Source organism: Colletotrichum paranaense, assembly GCF_030867605.1.
Source record: "Colletotrichum paranaense strain IMI 384185 chromosome Unknown Scaffold_3.1, whole genome shotgun sequence".
NCBI lineage: Eukaryota > Fungi > Ascomycota > Sordariomycetes > Glomerellales > Glomerellaceae > Colletotrichum > Colletotrichum paranaense.
The window spans coordinates 868,565-883,923 of NW_026848961.1; the positions used below are offsets into that span (position 1 = coordinate 868,565).

Here is a 15,359-nt window from a genome sequence, read left to right on the forward strand (position 1 = left end):
GAAAATCCATTACCCAAAGACTTCAATCATGAAGTGATACTCAATCTTGCTGCCGTCGTGCCGCCCCCGCACCGTGAGCTGCCGGCACTTGTCTGCCAGGATCTCCCCGACCACCGGCGCTCCGCAGTAAAAGACTCCGACCTTTAGCTCCTCATCCTCCTCCTCCACGTCCCGCCGCTCGCCGCTAGCGCCTCGGGTACTACCGCGGTCGTCGGCTCTAGCGTCCCTATTTTCGCTGCAGTGGTTCCCGTCTGTTCCCACCTCCCCTGCGTTTGCCATGCTGTCGGCTGCGGCCCCGCCGCCCGCGTTCGCTTTCATCCTCTTGCTGGCACGGAACCTCCGCATGTCCTCGTAGTGCCTATCTAATATGGCATCAAAGTCGGGCCGCCCAAAGTGCGTCGGGTTCAGCAAGCCCGTCAGCGGGCTCTCTGGGTGCTCCTCGGTGCGGTGCATCTCGAGAAGCCAGCGGTACACGTGCGTGACAATGTCCCTGCGTTTCTGGGTGACGTGCGTGGCGATGCGGATGTCGAGGTGCTGGGATGGGCCCTCGTGGCGGCGGTGCCAGTCCTGGCTTCGCGAGACCGAATTGAGGAGGTCGGCGATCCAGAGGAGGTAGTTTCGGTCGCGGACCGTCCAGTGGAAGTCCACGCGGCGGTAGTCGGGGGCGAAGGTGAAGGCTTCTGACGGGTTAGGGGGCTTCGTGGGGTCGTTTCCATCCGGGGCCTCTGTTGTCGTTGCTGCTGCCATTGTCGATTCTGAACCCTTTCGCTCGTCGGTCTCTTTCTTCTCTGCCACGACGGTCGTCTCCGAGCCGTGGCGGTGTTGGTGGGCGCGGTGCTGATGCGAGTGTGTCGGGCCCCCGTGCTCCTCGTCATCGCGCGCCTGCAGGTCTGCGAGGATGCCCGAGAAGGGCGTGACGCCGATGCCTGAACCCACGATGATGGTGTGGTTGAAATCGTAAAATCGCTGAGCCGGCGCACCAAAGGGTCCGTTGATACCCACCTCAATCTCCGTTGCTGCATCGGCTCCTTTCTCTCCTTTCCCGCCTAGATCACGAAGCCGCTTCGTCCAGTTCCCATCCGTCTTGATATGTAACCGGAACTCTCGCCCCTTACAAATGGAGACGGTGAACGGATGCCACTGGAAAGCGCTGATGGCAGGCACCTGTAGAAACACGTACTGCCCGGCCCTGTACTTCCACATGCGCTCGCTGGGGATCGTGGCCGCGACCTCGACCGTCTCGCCGTCGAGCACCGTCAGTGTCGCCCTGATCCTGTGGAACCCGGTACCGACGCGGACGACGCGCTCGACGAGGATCAACAGCGTCGGCACGGCGAGGAAGTAGCCGAACATGGGCCACTGCAGCAGCGCCGCGGTGCCGTGGGCCATCATGAGGCCGATGATGGGGTACATGAGCAGGTGCGCGAGCTGGAAGACCTCGTAGTTCCAACGCCGCACGGCAGGCATGCTGAGCAGGGCGAGGAGGTAGAAGAGGCCTAACGCCGTGATACCCGTGAATCCCGGCAGCGAGCGGACGTACTCGACGTACGGCCTCGGCACCGCGTCCGGGCCTAGGACGGCTGCCACGGCGTCCTGGTTTTCGGGCCGGCTTCCGTGGTAGAAGGAGCCCGTGAGATGGCCTATGGCGTGCAGCGTCGCGAGCGCGAGCGCGAGGCACGAGATCTTGATGTGGAAGCTCTGGCTGAGGTCCCAGTTGATGAAACGAGAAACGCGGTAGGAGCGGCGGAGCATGGTGGAGAAGTAGCGCGACATGCTGAGGATGAGGAAGAAGAAGGTCGGGTAGAGCATGCCGGCGCAGGTCTTTGCGAGGACGACGCCCCAGCCGAAGGCGGCGCGGTACTGGGGGGTGGTGGCGTATTTGACGCATTGCCAGACGCCGAAGGCGATGAGGGAGGATGCGACGAGGCCTAGGAAGGCGATTTCGGGGCCGTGGACGGCCCAGTAGGCTCGCAGGCGGCGGGAGAGGCGGAGGCGTTGGATGAAGTCTCGCTGGGAGGTTTCCGAGTCGGCGTCTTGTTTCAGGGAGGGGATCTTCCATTCGCGGACGCGGGCTGCGAAGGCGGCGCGGGGGATGCGGTGGGTGCGGGAGGTGTCGTCGTCGTCGTCGTCGGAGCCGGTGAGGCCCATTATGGAGCGGAGGAATTCATGGCGGAGGCGGTTCTCGTCTGACGAGGAAGACGACTGATTTGGGTTCTCTGGAGAGGTGTGACGGCTGATGACGTGGTGAGGTTTTACCTGACCGCCGGGCGCGAGCTCGTCGTGGGCGGCGTCGAGTTTGGCTTCGACTTCGGCGTAGTCGATGTAGCCGTCGCCGTTGTGGTCTAGGTCGTCGAGGAAGGAGGTTATCTCGTCTTCGGTGAGGTATGTGACGCCCTCTTTGGGGTTCGTGACGGGGTGGTTTGTGGGGGTAGCCATGAAGGCCCTCGTTGTTTTGCTGATCGAGTACCCTCACGGACTGTCGTTTCTTCTGTCTGTCTGTCTGTCTGTCTTCCTTTTATCGAGTCGCTGTCACCGAGAGATCGATGGACACCAATAGATATCTGAAGAGAAGACACGGTCGGGGGACAGAAAGTAAACGACGGGCGTCCATGATGTCTGTATCTTTGAATGGATGCAATGACAGCAGGGCTTTATTGGGGTTTTGGACTATGGAAACGGGACTAAGATGCGTGTTGCGCTCATTTTACACTTGGCTCTGCTTGGCGGTGATTTCCCCTTTTTCATGTGCCAATGTGGGAGTGTTGCGCGCTTACTCGGTGCGGTGGTGGTGGATCGCGTTGTCGTACGTCAGCCGGGACGAGCCAAGCTTCTTGGTGTTTTTGGCACGGATACACGTAGCATAGATTTCTGGACCTGGTACATGGAAGAAGTATCAAAAGAGACCTACAGTCTCATATGTCTTCATTGAATCGAGGCTACAGTGCTCTCTCTCACACAAGTTGAGACCTAACGTGAAAGAGTTGAAGAACACCACGGCTCCCTGCTGTGCGAAAGGATACATCATTGCTGAGATTCAATACACTAGAAGCCTCAAGGCGAAATCGTACATCAACATGCGTAGTATGAAAAGGTCTAGGCCGTCTTAGAGGCTTGGTATCCGGACCGTCGTATTGGTACAAAACTCAAAACACAAAAAAGATTCCATGGTACGATTTGGACGAGCAATTGACTTCACTGATTACCGAATTAGTCTTGCACTTGCAAACTACAATAACGCCAGGTGAACTGGCCCTTTTTCACTGGCTTCTATTTGGTCTTCTTGGTTTCTTGGCCTCTTCTTGGCTCGTGATTGGCGTCTTGGTATCTAAATCAGAGAGGATATCCCGCTCGTCATCACGGTCTGCCGTCAATTACAGAGTCTCTGATTGGTTTGGGAAGCAAACAAGGTTACTGCGATAAGCACGATAGGCTCTCTCTGTGTGTCGTGGAAAGCGCACAGGCCAAATGACGTATGCTGCCTTTCTGGTGTGGCTTTCTGTGGTGGTGCGGTGACAGAAGCCCAGACCTCTTCAAACTCCCACCTAAGCGTACTGAGGCGCCAGCAACATTCAGGTCCACCCGCCGGGGCCTCCCGTTCTGTTCCCCCGGCATGTGCCGGAGCTTTTTGTCTGTGCCCCTCCCATCCTCCCACCATCTCACGGATGCGTTGCCGTATAGTACGGAAGTCTTTAATCTACTGGATCAGGTAGAGGGCATATGTAGGATACATCTGGGTTGGTTGTTGGATTTATCGCATAATGATCTCATCTACTGAGGAGGGCGGTTATCAAACACTGAACTAGAGGTGGCTTTCTCAGAATCAGTCCCCTCGTTTCGCCTGTGAGATTCCCCAGAATGCTCGCAATGTTGGTAAATAAAGATAGCGTAGAGAGGCTTGCCAAACAATGCTTAGATTTATCATTGTAGTTTTACATTTCTTAGAAGTCCATCAATTCATTCACACCTTGACTGGTGATCAAAGGTAGGCTCAGTTGAAGCGCGCCTTCCTTTGGGTTCTGACCTTCAAGTATCTCTTATCAGGAGAAGGCCCATATAGCTTGTGTTCCACATCCACCATCTCTGATCCTGCGCAATGTGGCAAAAGAATTACTGGAACGTGACTCCAAATTCGATTCTAACACCGTCCAGTTGAATGGAGATCTATGCATATCAACGCATCTTTCAAAGGCCATTCAATTCCGGGGCCATCTCCGTGTCCGTACAATTATATTTGTGGGCCCCACCATTCTCCCGTCATCGCATCACGGCGCCGTCCGGCACCGACTTCGGTCCCCCGAATGAAGAAAAATAAAAAGAGCTATGGAGCCTTTTCTCTCCCACGCGACAAGACAAAAGATCATCCTGACTTCTCTGGATATAGTTATCTCGAACCTCTTCTTTGATTTCTACCTCTACCATCTTCTCTCCATTTAAATTGTAGGACTGTAAGCCCGGTACTTCTTCACCTAGGACTCAGGTCCTATAAAGTGCCCCACTTCAGCCAGGCAGGGAGCCAAGCAACTCCGCCTTACACGCAGGCAAGCAGGCAGGGCGAATTTACCCCGCCGTCCAGCGTGAGCCTCACCTCACCTCATCCCACCTCACTCGACCTATCACCACCACCTCACACTCACTCACACTCACTCACCCAACGCAGCCCAACCCCAAGCTCCACCACAAACATCTCAAACTCCCATGCCCCTACGAAGCAAATTAAACCTCAACCCCCAAACCACAACCGCAAACACCACAACCTCAACCTCAATCTCAACCGCCAAAATGGCCACCCAAACAAAAGACCGCATAACCTGCCACGTCCTAGACACATCGGCCGGAAAACCAGCCCGCAACGTCCGCGTCCAACTCTCCACCACCATCCCCTCCCCTCACTCCTCCTCCTCCTCCAACGTCACCTCCGGCTCCGCCTCTCCCAACACCACCACACCCGGAGGCGTTCTCAAAGAATTCGAATCCACCACAGACGAAGACGGCCGCGTCAAATCCTGGCTGCCCTTCTCCTCCGCCACCTCGTCGGGCGAGGTCCCCGTCTACACCCTCGACGACGTCCTCGGCGAGATCGAGGCCGCCTCCGCCTCCACGGCGACATCCTCTCGCTGGACTCTCAAATTCGACACGGCGTCCTACTTTGGCGGCGAGGACGAGACCTTCTTCCCTGAGGCCGTGGTGGTTTTTACGGTGAAGAGGGGCCAGCATTATCACGTTCCGTTGCTGTTGAGCCCGTATAGCTATACCACCTACCGGGGCAGCTAAGCTCGGATGTCAAGTTATGATAGGGGGATGATGTCGGATTCCGCGGGGGAATGAGATGAGCTGGTTTTGTGGCTGCAAGCGGGATGGTTTCCATGTGGATAGAGAATCGAGCTGTGCGATGGCCGGTGTCTGGTGGTAAATCTCACGTATCGTGGGTCTGGACCATGGACCTCTTACTTTGGGAATACCTCAAGAACCAGAGCAGCTTGCGTCCAACACAGAACCAAAGCCACTAAGAGGGATCGTTAATCACGTTGAAAGGGCAGAAGAAAGGACCAAGTGAATAGTGCAATAAACTTGCAACTAAACGATAGAATTACTATGTTTTAACGATAGTCTGTTCACCGTCGTAGGTTATTGTCCCTCGTGATGCACATTTCCACCCGTCAGGATCGTCTGTGAAGGTGAAAATTCAGAGGACCAATATCCTCTATAACGATGGCCTAGTGTTGTACCATCCCTATACTCCGTGTCCAATCCCATGCCCAAAATCAAAAATTCCAAGCCCGCCTTTGGTTGTGCCCAACCCCATGTTGCAGGTCAAAAGAAAACTCCGCGCTTGCGCTGTGGTGTGTCTGTTTTACAAATTCTTTTCGGCCGTTTTAATCGTGCGCGGTACATCGGGTCGATAGTTCGCCGCCTAGTTTCGTGATTCCTCACTTTCGCATCGCAGATGCTATGACTCTACGGCTTCTTCCAGCCAAGCTTTCTAAACAGGCTGCCTTTGCGTCCGTTGCTCTGAGCCGACGTGACGGGCGAAAGGTCGCCACCGCTGTGGGAAAGCATGCTCTCGGCATCGTCTCTGCTCATGCGTCCCGCGGCCGGCAGACTAGACTGGCTGGTGTTGGACGGGACATCTGCTTCGAGGATGGCGGCTTCGGCTTCGGCTAGGGCTTCGCTGCTGTAGAGTGCTTCCATTTGAGGAGTGATGCGTCCATGGCTGATGGTGCGTCTATGCTTTTGCAGGAAAGAACGTCGTGTACGGGCTCGATTTCCAGCGAGATCCTCCTGCGAAATGACTGCGTTGGGCGAAAGGTTGGCGTCGGGATGCGGGAGCGTAGTGTTGCGTTCTATATTGCTTAGTAAATGGGCCATAGATTTTGCGCCTCATTCAGAAAACTTACCTCCGTTAAAAGGCTCAGGGAAGCCAGTGTCTCGAAGACTAGCCTGGCTCTTGGTCGACGGACTTCTTGGTGTGTTGGTCATTGTGTGAGGCTCTGCGCGAAGATACGATCTTAGTTTATTGTGGGGGAACCGATGGTGGAAGATCGACGGTAATAAAGTGGTGGGAGGTCAGGTAGCGGTCGCAGCGGGGAGTTTTTTGGGGCCAGTATTCAGTGGAATAAAAGCGTTGGAGGGGGGTGGTAAATAAGATGGGTAGAAGCCCGGGGGGGCAAATAGTAGACCGCAGGTGGGTGAGAGAGGCTGCTCCCTTTGTTGGGGGTAGGTAACAGAAAACTGTTGCAGAATAACTGGAATTCTGAATAATAGAGAGGAAGGAACAAAGAAGTTTTGGGAGATAGAAAGGTGAGAGGAAAATAGAACAGGGCGAGACGCCGTCGGGATTTCTTTGCTGAGGCAGTTCGGTGATGAGTGTTGCCGTTTGATCCTTTAGCGTCTTGGGCAATTACGAATCCCCTCCCGAATAAGACGAGACCAGTTAATGAGACCGGAACGGCAAGGTCAGGAACGAGACGAGAGCAGCAGCAGCAGCAGTAGCAGTTATGAGCAAATGAGAATGCGAGACTCCGCACCGGTAATCCGCCTCTGGGCGTTCTCTTTTCGCTCAATAGTGTGAATGGAACACAGTAGCTGGAATTAACCGCGGGAATGGGGCCTCAGATGGGGAGGGGTGGGATAGTCACGGTATTTAGAGCAGGTTGCAGTCAGAAGAAGAGTGGCCACTGGCCTATGCTTTTTTGGCTCTTCTTGTTTTGCCGCATCTGGAAACACGTAACCGTCGTTCCGCCTCTTGGATTTCCTGTGCACGGCGGGTAACGAATGGCCCCGGTGTAGGAGACTTAGAGGGGATCCCTACGAGGTCTGACTTGCGTGCCCTGGTGTTTCTTGTTCGCTCTCGCTCCATCGCTGGGTGCTGCGCTGTTCGTTCGCTCGGGCTCGGCCTTCCGCTTGCAAAGGCACAGTCGAGCGCAGCAGCAGCGATGAGATGACTGGGCCGCAGCAAAGCACAGCAATGCCAGCCAGTGACTAGGGGTGGCAGGGTAGTACGGCACGAGAGGCGGGGAAGAGCTAACAAATGTTCGAGGACATGCAGCCTTAGACATAGAAAGAAACGCAGAAGCCGGAGCACTAAACTCGCTCAGAGACACACACCAGCGGTGAAGTTTGGACGGATACTTTTAGCTGGTTGTTTTGCTTGGTCTGCAGAAACACTTGAGCAGCAACTTGCAGTAGCCAGCAGCTTATAGCCAGCCAGCGGCAGCCTGGGATGACCTGCATGAGGGACTCGGGCACACCATGCGCACATGGAAGTCATGACGATTGGTGTTTGGCAGTGTCATGTTCCGAACTCTGATGGTGCCACACCATTCTCAGGCTTCCATGGAAAGTTGCCGAGAAAAAATAGTCCCAACAAAAAAAATACTAACAAACGGTGCAAGTGAAGAGAAATGTAGAGTGTCCTGAAGGTGGAGGAGACTCCGTTCTGCGAGAGAGAGAGAGAGAGCACGGGAATCCCGGCGGCGGAGCACAGTTTCCTCTCTTGAGCATCGTGGAATGACGAGTGGACGACAAGGGTTCCGAGCAAACGGAAGAGGGGACTGAGTGGGTTGAGAAAATGGAAAGAAAAGAAGAGGCGAGGAATGGAGATTGGTGTGCTTGGGGGACGGACAAGAAACTGAGAGACATGGCAAACATGGGAAAATGGCATGGCTTACCTTGGGCGACGAAGGCCATTGGTGCGATGTGTGCCGGTATTCCGCTCGGTTGAGAGCCAGAGCGTCAGCGGTGGAACCCTCTTGAGGAATAATCCTGTCTTGGGTAGGCGGTAGGATAGGCGGGGAGTCTGGGCAAGACAGCGCAGCGCAGCGGGACGGAGAGTTGAATCCGTGTTAACCAAGCGCTCAGCTGTCTGTGGTATGTTCTGGGCGGGTTGACTGGATGTCCCAATGATATTGCTTTTGCGTCGAGTGGCAGAATCAGAATGACGAAGACGTCGAGGGGTCCAAAGTGGTCTCCACTGAACAAGCGCGCGGTAGGTGATACAAGCTGGGTTTTGTGCCGAAGATGATGGTGAAGAAGAAACTGAAGAGGTTGAGTACGAATTCTTGACAAAGAGTATCTTCTTGGCCCAAGCTGTTGTCGTCGAGAGTCGAAGCTGAAACGGCTTTGCGGGGATAGGTAGAATGGATGTGGGAAGGTATTCGCAGGTTGCAAGGTTCGAGAATAGGTGAGAAGCTTGGATGTTGCGGAATGTCGAGTCGAGGAGGTGTGTCTTGTCAGAGAAGAAGATACGACAATCTCAGAAAAGTATATTTTTCAAGTTTGGAGGCGGGGATCTCGAGTCAAAATGTTGTGGTTTGCGTTGACTGTTGACGTGCGGTTCGTTATGCCGAAAGTGGGGAGGAGTGATGGCATTCAAGTACAGATAGAAGTTCAAGGAAGGTGCGGTGCAAGTGGTGGTCAAGGTTGTTCTTTCCCAAGTTACGATGCGAACCGTGGACTGTGTCAACCTCGCGGGCAGGCGGCATCCCCGTTGTTTATATCGTCTAGTGCTATTGCCCTCCCTCATTTGGACGGGAGTGACTTGGAGAGAAAGTTGGAAGGCCGCGACCGGTGAGGTCAGTTTTGTCAATCACTCTACTACCATGTTGCATGTCTGAGTGCAGAGGAAGGGATTAGTTGACAGTGATTGACACCAGTGACCGAATTGATCACCGGCGTAGCATCTCAAAGGGGCGGCCCCCCGCCAGGTGTACCCGGCCGGTCGGTCATATCCGTCCCACGGGCTTGAAGAGGTACCCAGCCGCGCCTTTCCCAACCGGGAAAAGACTTCCAGGGTTTAACGCCATTTAGCACCTCGTAGTCGCTGTCCCAAAACCGCGATCCCCATCACATCGTAATATGGCACCTGTCCGGCAATTGTCTGTGACTTTTTTTTTCTGTTGGTGTTGTTGTTGATGATTCTTTTCGAGCTATCGCCCGTGTGTTATTCTCATCCACCAGGCTCTGACAATTCTCATGGGTGTCGACTCATGACATGCCCCGGCCTCTAGCATGCAGGATAGAAAAAGGCTTTCTTGCTACTGGCCCCAGTCAACTGCCACGATTGGTGTTCGGGACATACTACTCGTGCAACACCAAAAACCTGTCCAAACGCAGCTGTCATCAAGAGTCAAAGCAAGGGCACCAGGAAGGAGAGAAGGTTGTTTTTGAGGGAACCCAAACATCTCCCCTCAAGGCTCAACGTCTCCATACTTCATACACCGCAACCGAGAGTATCCGGGTCAATCGTCACTGTCCCCAATGTCACCTCGTTTCCCACATGAATTAGCGTTCCGACGATCCAGCGATGCCAATCAAACCCCACGGTTGGGCGCTCACCCGATGTCTCGGTGTCTCATTGCCGGCTCCCTCACTGGCCTCCAGGGAGACGACTGACTCTTTTACTCACTAACGTAATCATCTCACGACTATTGCAAAGCAACATCGTGAGGCCAGCTAGCAAGACACAGCTCCCCGTGACTTGTTGCTGACCGGCACACGGCACACGGCAGACCATGAGGTTAGCTAGCAATACTAACTTCAAGACTGACAAGTCGTCGACTTCCCAAGCCTCAACCGTCCACGTTTGTACTAGCTCTTGGCGCCGAGCTTGGCAAGCGGCGCAAGCCTACCCCAGCTCAGCCCAACGCGCAGCGTCGCAGAGCCTAGAGGGGGACCGCACTCTAAATCCAACTATGCTTAGAACTCTCATTTACCGCTCCCTTGCCCACAAAGCTGTATCGGTACTAGGCGATGAAGAGTCCCCTAGTGTGTAAGTGTATGTACACTACTCCGTACTCCGTAGAGATCGGGCACGTCTTATTTGAGGCCTTATTCATTCTCTCCGGAAAGTCTGTTGGCCCGCGGGTGCCATGCTCCATGGAAGAACAACAAGAACCCTTTTCTTGCCTTTTCTCCATGGGCCACCGTTGCTGGTATCCACTCCAATGGGCACCCTTTCTTGCGCCTTCTTCTCTCAGCTGGAAAGGGGACCAGCAGTGTCCCACAGCCAGGCAGTTTTCCCTCTCTCTCGCTGAAATCATTCGTAAGCATCCCTGCCCCTTCTGCGCCTACTATAGGCTATACTCCATTGGGACAGATCCCATCACTGTTGAGGACCGGAAGAAAACTGCGGCGATGCGGCGGGCGGAGGTGGGGTACCTAGGTATTTTACATTCTGCATTCTCCCACCGGAAGGGACCCTGACGACCTGAACAAAATGGGTGGAGCAGGCGCCTTGCCCGTGATTGGTCAAAGCGTAAACCACCCCGCGCCACACATCGAGTGGATACTTGGAAGCTGCGCAGTGATTCGTTCTCAGCCACAGTTGGGAACCATTCCGCGTTACGCGGCCTCCGATCTTGCTGTTTCTGGAAAATGTGAAGAGTTCAAGTTTCTTATCCAAGTTTCTGCCCACCAACCAAACGCTATGAAATACATTCGTCAAGGAAAGCCACAGGCTTCTCGGCGTTCCGTCACTGGAGACCTTCCAAGCCTCTCCCAGGCGCCGAACACCCGAGCCGGAGACCGTCTTCCCATTCTCCACTACGCCGCCACTCCAGTCATGAATCTTCCAGCAGGACAAGCTCTTCAAATGTCTCCAGCCAGCAGGCCCCACCCCGTGGTCATTCAACTCCACAACGCACACGAATCCCGTCGCCGCCGCCGTCACCATTTGCCCGTTGCGAATCCCGCTGACCCTCGGCTTGATTTCAATCTCTGATCGCTACCAATTCCGTGAACCGAATGCTACTGTCTTACCGGAAAACCTGGGGAAAAGGAAAGGTTTTCAGGATATCTGGCATTTTGGCCCGCCAAATGGCATGTTCTCACAGTATGTGCTGTGTGCAGTTCATGGCGGCGAAAACGTAAAAGACAATGTGCAGATCACGGCCCAACATCCCACGAACCCAAATCTCAGTGACGGGCTCCACTGGAACGTTGACGTCTCTCGTTCCGTTCCCAATCTTATCGTGCCCGGGAGTGTCCTATCTGCGCATGTCCCTTCTCCCAGGCATGATCTAGCATTCCCTACGCCCACAGCCATCCCATTAATCAATTGCGTTCCTGAGATATCCACTTTTTCTTTACCACGACAAGCTACTGAGACAGATATCAAATAACCTCAGGTAGCGTTCCTTGTAACAAGAGCTGAGTTGAGCTGAGGCCAACCCGTTCTAGACCATGGTTGGATATCCTAGGTTGAATGAGGAAAGCTCGTGAACGATACAGTTCAGATGGCTTGACTCCCGTCGGGCAGTCATCTCTAGTACTCTACGCACTGACACGGTACTCTTGACCACTGCAGTCTGAGAGAGAGGGCTCATTTTCGTCGTTCTCTCTACTCTCGCTGCCCAGCCATCTAGCTTTAGCTGTTGGGCGTCTGCACGTGCGAAGAATAACCTGCAGCTGCGATTTGAAATGTTTGCTGTGCGCTCCCCTCGTACTTGGCTTAGTCTTCTTTCCCCGGCTTCGCCATATGCCGAGGTGGCCCGCTAGACGAGTCTAGACTATGCTTTGAACTATGGACAATCAGATTTGAGATTGAGGCACCACGATGCGGTGCGGCTTTTGCCGAGTGGTCAAAGACTTCACGCAAAGAGGCTGTTATCCCGATAGGGGTGTCGACTTGAGATCACGACCTCGGCTGTTCTTGGTGTCCACGTGCTCGTTCTTCACGCAACGTGCATCGCAACGCTTGTCCAGATCAATCCGAATGTTTCTTGTCCAGGAACTCTATGGAATCATTCATTGGCAGCCAAGTTGATGTGCCGCTGTTGCAGGCTCTACTATCCGGGTAACTCTGATCAGTTTCAACGTTTACGAGTCTTTCAGAATAGGTTCTCACTTTGCTTTGAGCCTAACATGAGAAGCCCGCTGTGCCCCAGTATAATTCAATGATAAACATCGTTGCTTCTCGAGACAGTAGGCACGGTCCGAGCTCTTCACAATCAGAGCCGCGTCATGTTGAGATGAAAAGTTGACGTTATTCGCCCCCCATCAGTCGGGGCGCTATAACTATATCTATACTCAGATTATTCGGTTCAAGAGACGATGATTGCTCCAGGTACGCCATATGCCTCACTTGAAACCATGCGCAAGGAATTGCCCTGCTTTATACAAGCGTTCAAACACCCAGGTCCCCTCATGTTAACCCAATACGGTTCCAAAAGCTGTGCCATACATTCAGGCTATCAAGCTGCGGACAACGAACCCCTTCCTAATGCTGTTTGAATTCTCAAATCTAGCCTGTGGCATGAGCAAATGGCTACAAACAATATCACGTCAGAGTCGTTCATCACATACCGTTCACTATATTGTTACGGTTGAAGGTGAAAGTCCGTTCCGGCAATTTCGATAGATTTTCTCCGGGCTAAAATGCGTCACTGGGATATGGCTTGGCTAACGGGACGATGTCGGCCTCTATATAGACGTTCGGAGGGACAAAACAGCTTCTGAGAAACAGTCTCACAGCTTGGATAACCCTGTCCGCCAGCACCACGACTTCTGCACCGCTGCCGGATATTGGTATTGGCATAGCTTGAAAGGAAGATAGAATTGCTGCCGCTCAGGGACGCTAGATAGGCAAAGGAGTCTTTGTCATATTTAGCGAGACTCTGGGGTTCATACAATACTACCTTGCATCGCAGAAGTGACAAGGCTGACACTTTACTTCAGGCAATGAGCACATTACACTCGCTTAACCTGGTTGCGAGGCGTTTCCGACCACACTCTGCATACGTGCGAACTGGCGAACCATGGGGAATCAGCAGACATTGGCGTTTCGGCACTTCGCAGAAAGATCTGCTCCAAACAGTTCTCTTCATGGTTGTCGTATAAGAACCTCAAATCCTGATTCGGGCTTGGCTAGACCTATCACATCAAGAGATCCTGGATCCATCCACTCATCGCAGTCCGGGCGACGGGCGTCAGGAGTATTCCATGTCAGCCTACGGTTATGCCAGCGCGCTGGCCGCCTAACGAGGAAACGAAGTCCGATCTCAACGTTTGTGAAGGCTGAAGCACACCCTAAGCCTTTGAGAAGGACTACTCTGGATGTTACAATGGCTGGAAGCCAGAATCCGCGTGTCAAGATAATGGTTCATGCACATGAAGATTGAGACTTGTATCAGACCATCGGTAATATCCTCAGCTCTTAGGATTTATGTTGTAATGAATAGGAAGGCAAACTATTGGGTATGAATCATTTCGAAAATACCAACGAGTATGGCTTCGAGGATGCATCGGCCCATCACCCTCAGCAGGATACCAGATCCTTTGCCGAGCCAAAATCTGCCTCTGTTTTCTACGGGTTCTCTTAGATTATGTCGCAGCGAGCTTGACTTTGGCCACGAGGGCATCCTAATTGGGAAAACCGGGCGGAGTAGGTTCTGGCCAGTGTAATGGCTGGGACTTATCACCCCAACACGCAGTCGGTCCATGACACCTCCCAAGCATATATCATGTGCCGCAAGATGCATGAGAGGCTGGTCATTTGCATTAGAATAAGCTACAGTGATAAGGATAAATTCCAAATACTGTCATGTATTCAAATAGAAGTAAGATTCACTTGACTGCTCTGGGTAGATACGAACCAGGGCAACGAGGGTAACCAATTTGACGACACCATGGTCACCGGAATACTGATGGGAACTTCAAAGATCACTCGGGTGGGCAGCAACTACTCTTTACCCGTCTAGATGTGGCCTTATCATCATGACTTATGGGGCCTAAAGTAACAAATTCGACAGAATGGATTAATTCATTCGCATCCATGCTAGAGAAACACAATTTATTACTTTATGAATCAGGACAGGGAGCTATATCCTACACACACACCCGATTTTGCTTGAAATAAAAAGACTCCTTGCTGCCCACCACTGAAAGACCGTCGTTACCTTGATTTATCCCCGGACCCTTTTCTCCGCCAAGCCTTCATTTCACCCGTCCCTTCCCCTTCCTCCTCTGGATCTCAATTCCCTGTGTCTTCAGTCCTTTCAACACCGTCGGTAAATCTTCGAGCCTCATGATAGCGATTACTGGCCTATTAGTAGATGATAGTGCTTGTCCGCCTTTTCCGAGAATGATAGGGAAAGTGGGAGTGGCCTCCCTACCATCGGCCTTCTTAGACCGCTTGATGAGATCAGCGATATTACGAGGATACATTTTGGTCAGAAGCTTCTTTTTCATAGCAATCAACTGATCTCTAGAAATTCGCATTTGGGAACTAATTCATTTGTCCTGTGGCGGCGTGGGATGGTTAGCAACTTACGTATCTACTTTGTGATCGATTGGATCGCACTAGTCCAGCGATTGGAGGGCAATTACCCGGTTCAATCCAAGAAGACCAATAGACTCTTTCAAACTCGCAGTGTTCTTTCTCGTTTGTTTCTCCGACACGCTTTTCTTTCTGTCGGGCCAGCGTCGTTCCGCCGTGTGGTTGTCCAGATTCTTCTTCAAGCCGCTGATATGTTGGCTGCTTAGCTTGGCGTGCTTGATGATCTTCTTCTTGACATCAGAGCTCGTTTAATCCGTTTTGGCGAAGGACTTTGCACTGGTTACGGCGCCTAGAAGTTCTCGAAGCTTCTCTTTCAGCCGCCCGGTCTTGTCATGTGTGCAGGAACAGGTGTCGTTACAGGAATCCAGGGCGACTAGAGCTCTACTGCCTTGGTTCACCAGCTCGGCGATGTCGTAAATACCAACGGTTAAACGAACACGAGGCATGGAGGGCGAGGTATATCGAAGACTAAGCTTTCAATTCATCTCGCAAGGGAGTATCAGAGTGGTGCGCGTTTGCGAGCCCAGTCGAATGACTTGGAAGTCGGTGTGTGAAGAGAAACTGACCGAAGATGCTCGAACATTGT

General features: G+C 53.1%; 5 protein-coding genes across 5 annotated transcripts; 2 read left to right on the forward strand and 3 right to left on the reverse strand.

The window, feature by feature from the left end:
• Positions 1-9: 9 nt before the first annotated feature.
• On the reverse strand, positions 10-2,436 carry CPAR01_03831 (FAD-binding domain-containing protein; the record flags this gene model as incomplete). Its single annotated transcript, XM_060488117.1, has 1 exon — positions 10-2,436. The coding sequence occupies one exon, from the start codon at positions 2,434-2,436 to the stop codon at positions 10-12; it is 2,427 nt and encodes an 808-aa protein (XP_060352323.1).
• Positions 2,437-4,779: 2,343 nt separating this feature from the next.
• Positions 4,780-5,271, forward strand: CPAR01_03832 (hydroxyisourate hydrolase; the record flags this gene model as incomplete). Its single annotated transcript, XM_060488118.1, has 1 exon — positions 4,780-5,271. The coding sequence occupies one exon, from the start codon at positions 4,780-4,782 to the stop codon at positions 5,269-5,271; it is 492 nt and encodes a 163-aa protein (XP_060352324.1).
• Positions 5,272-5,955: 684 nt separating this feature from the next.
• CPAR01_03833 (uncharacterized protein) lies at positions 5,956-6,477 on the reverse strand (the record flags this gene model as incomplete). The annotated part of the gene is made up of 2 exons (XM_060488119.1): positions 5,956-6,341; positions 6,396-6,477. The coding sequence occupies 2 exons, from the start codon at positions 6,475-6,477 to the stop codon at positions 5,956-5,958; spliced, it is 468 nt and encodes a 155-aa protein (XP_060352325.1).
• A 1,002-nt stretch (positions 6,478-7,479) lies between these two features.
• On the reverse strand, positions 7,480-8,725 carry CPAR01_03834 (uncharacterized protein; the record flags this gene model as incomplete). Its single annotated transcript, XM_060488120.1, has 3 exons — positions 7,480-7,521; positions 7,606-7,693; positions 8,169-8,725. Coding segments are annotated over 3 exons (687 nt in total), but the record flags the coding sequence as incomplete, so codon positions are not given.
• Positions 8,726-10,714: 1,989 nt separating this feature from the next.
• On the forward strand, positions 10,715-11,218 carry CPAR01_03835 (uncharacterized protein; the record flags this gene model as incomplete). Its single annotated transcript, XM_060488121.1, has 1 exon — positions 10,715-11,218. The coding sequence occupies one exon, from the start codon at positions 10,715-10,717 to the stop codon at positions 11,216-11,218; it is 504 nt and encodes a 167-aa protein (XP_060352327.1).
• Between the last annotated feature and the right edge of the window lie 4,141 nt (positions 11,219-15,359).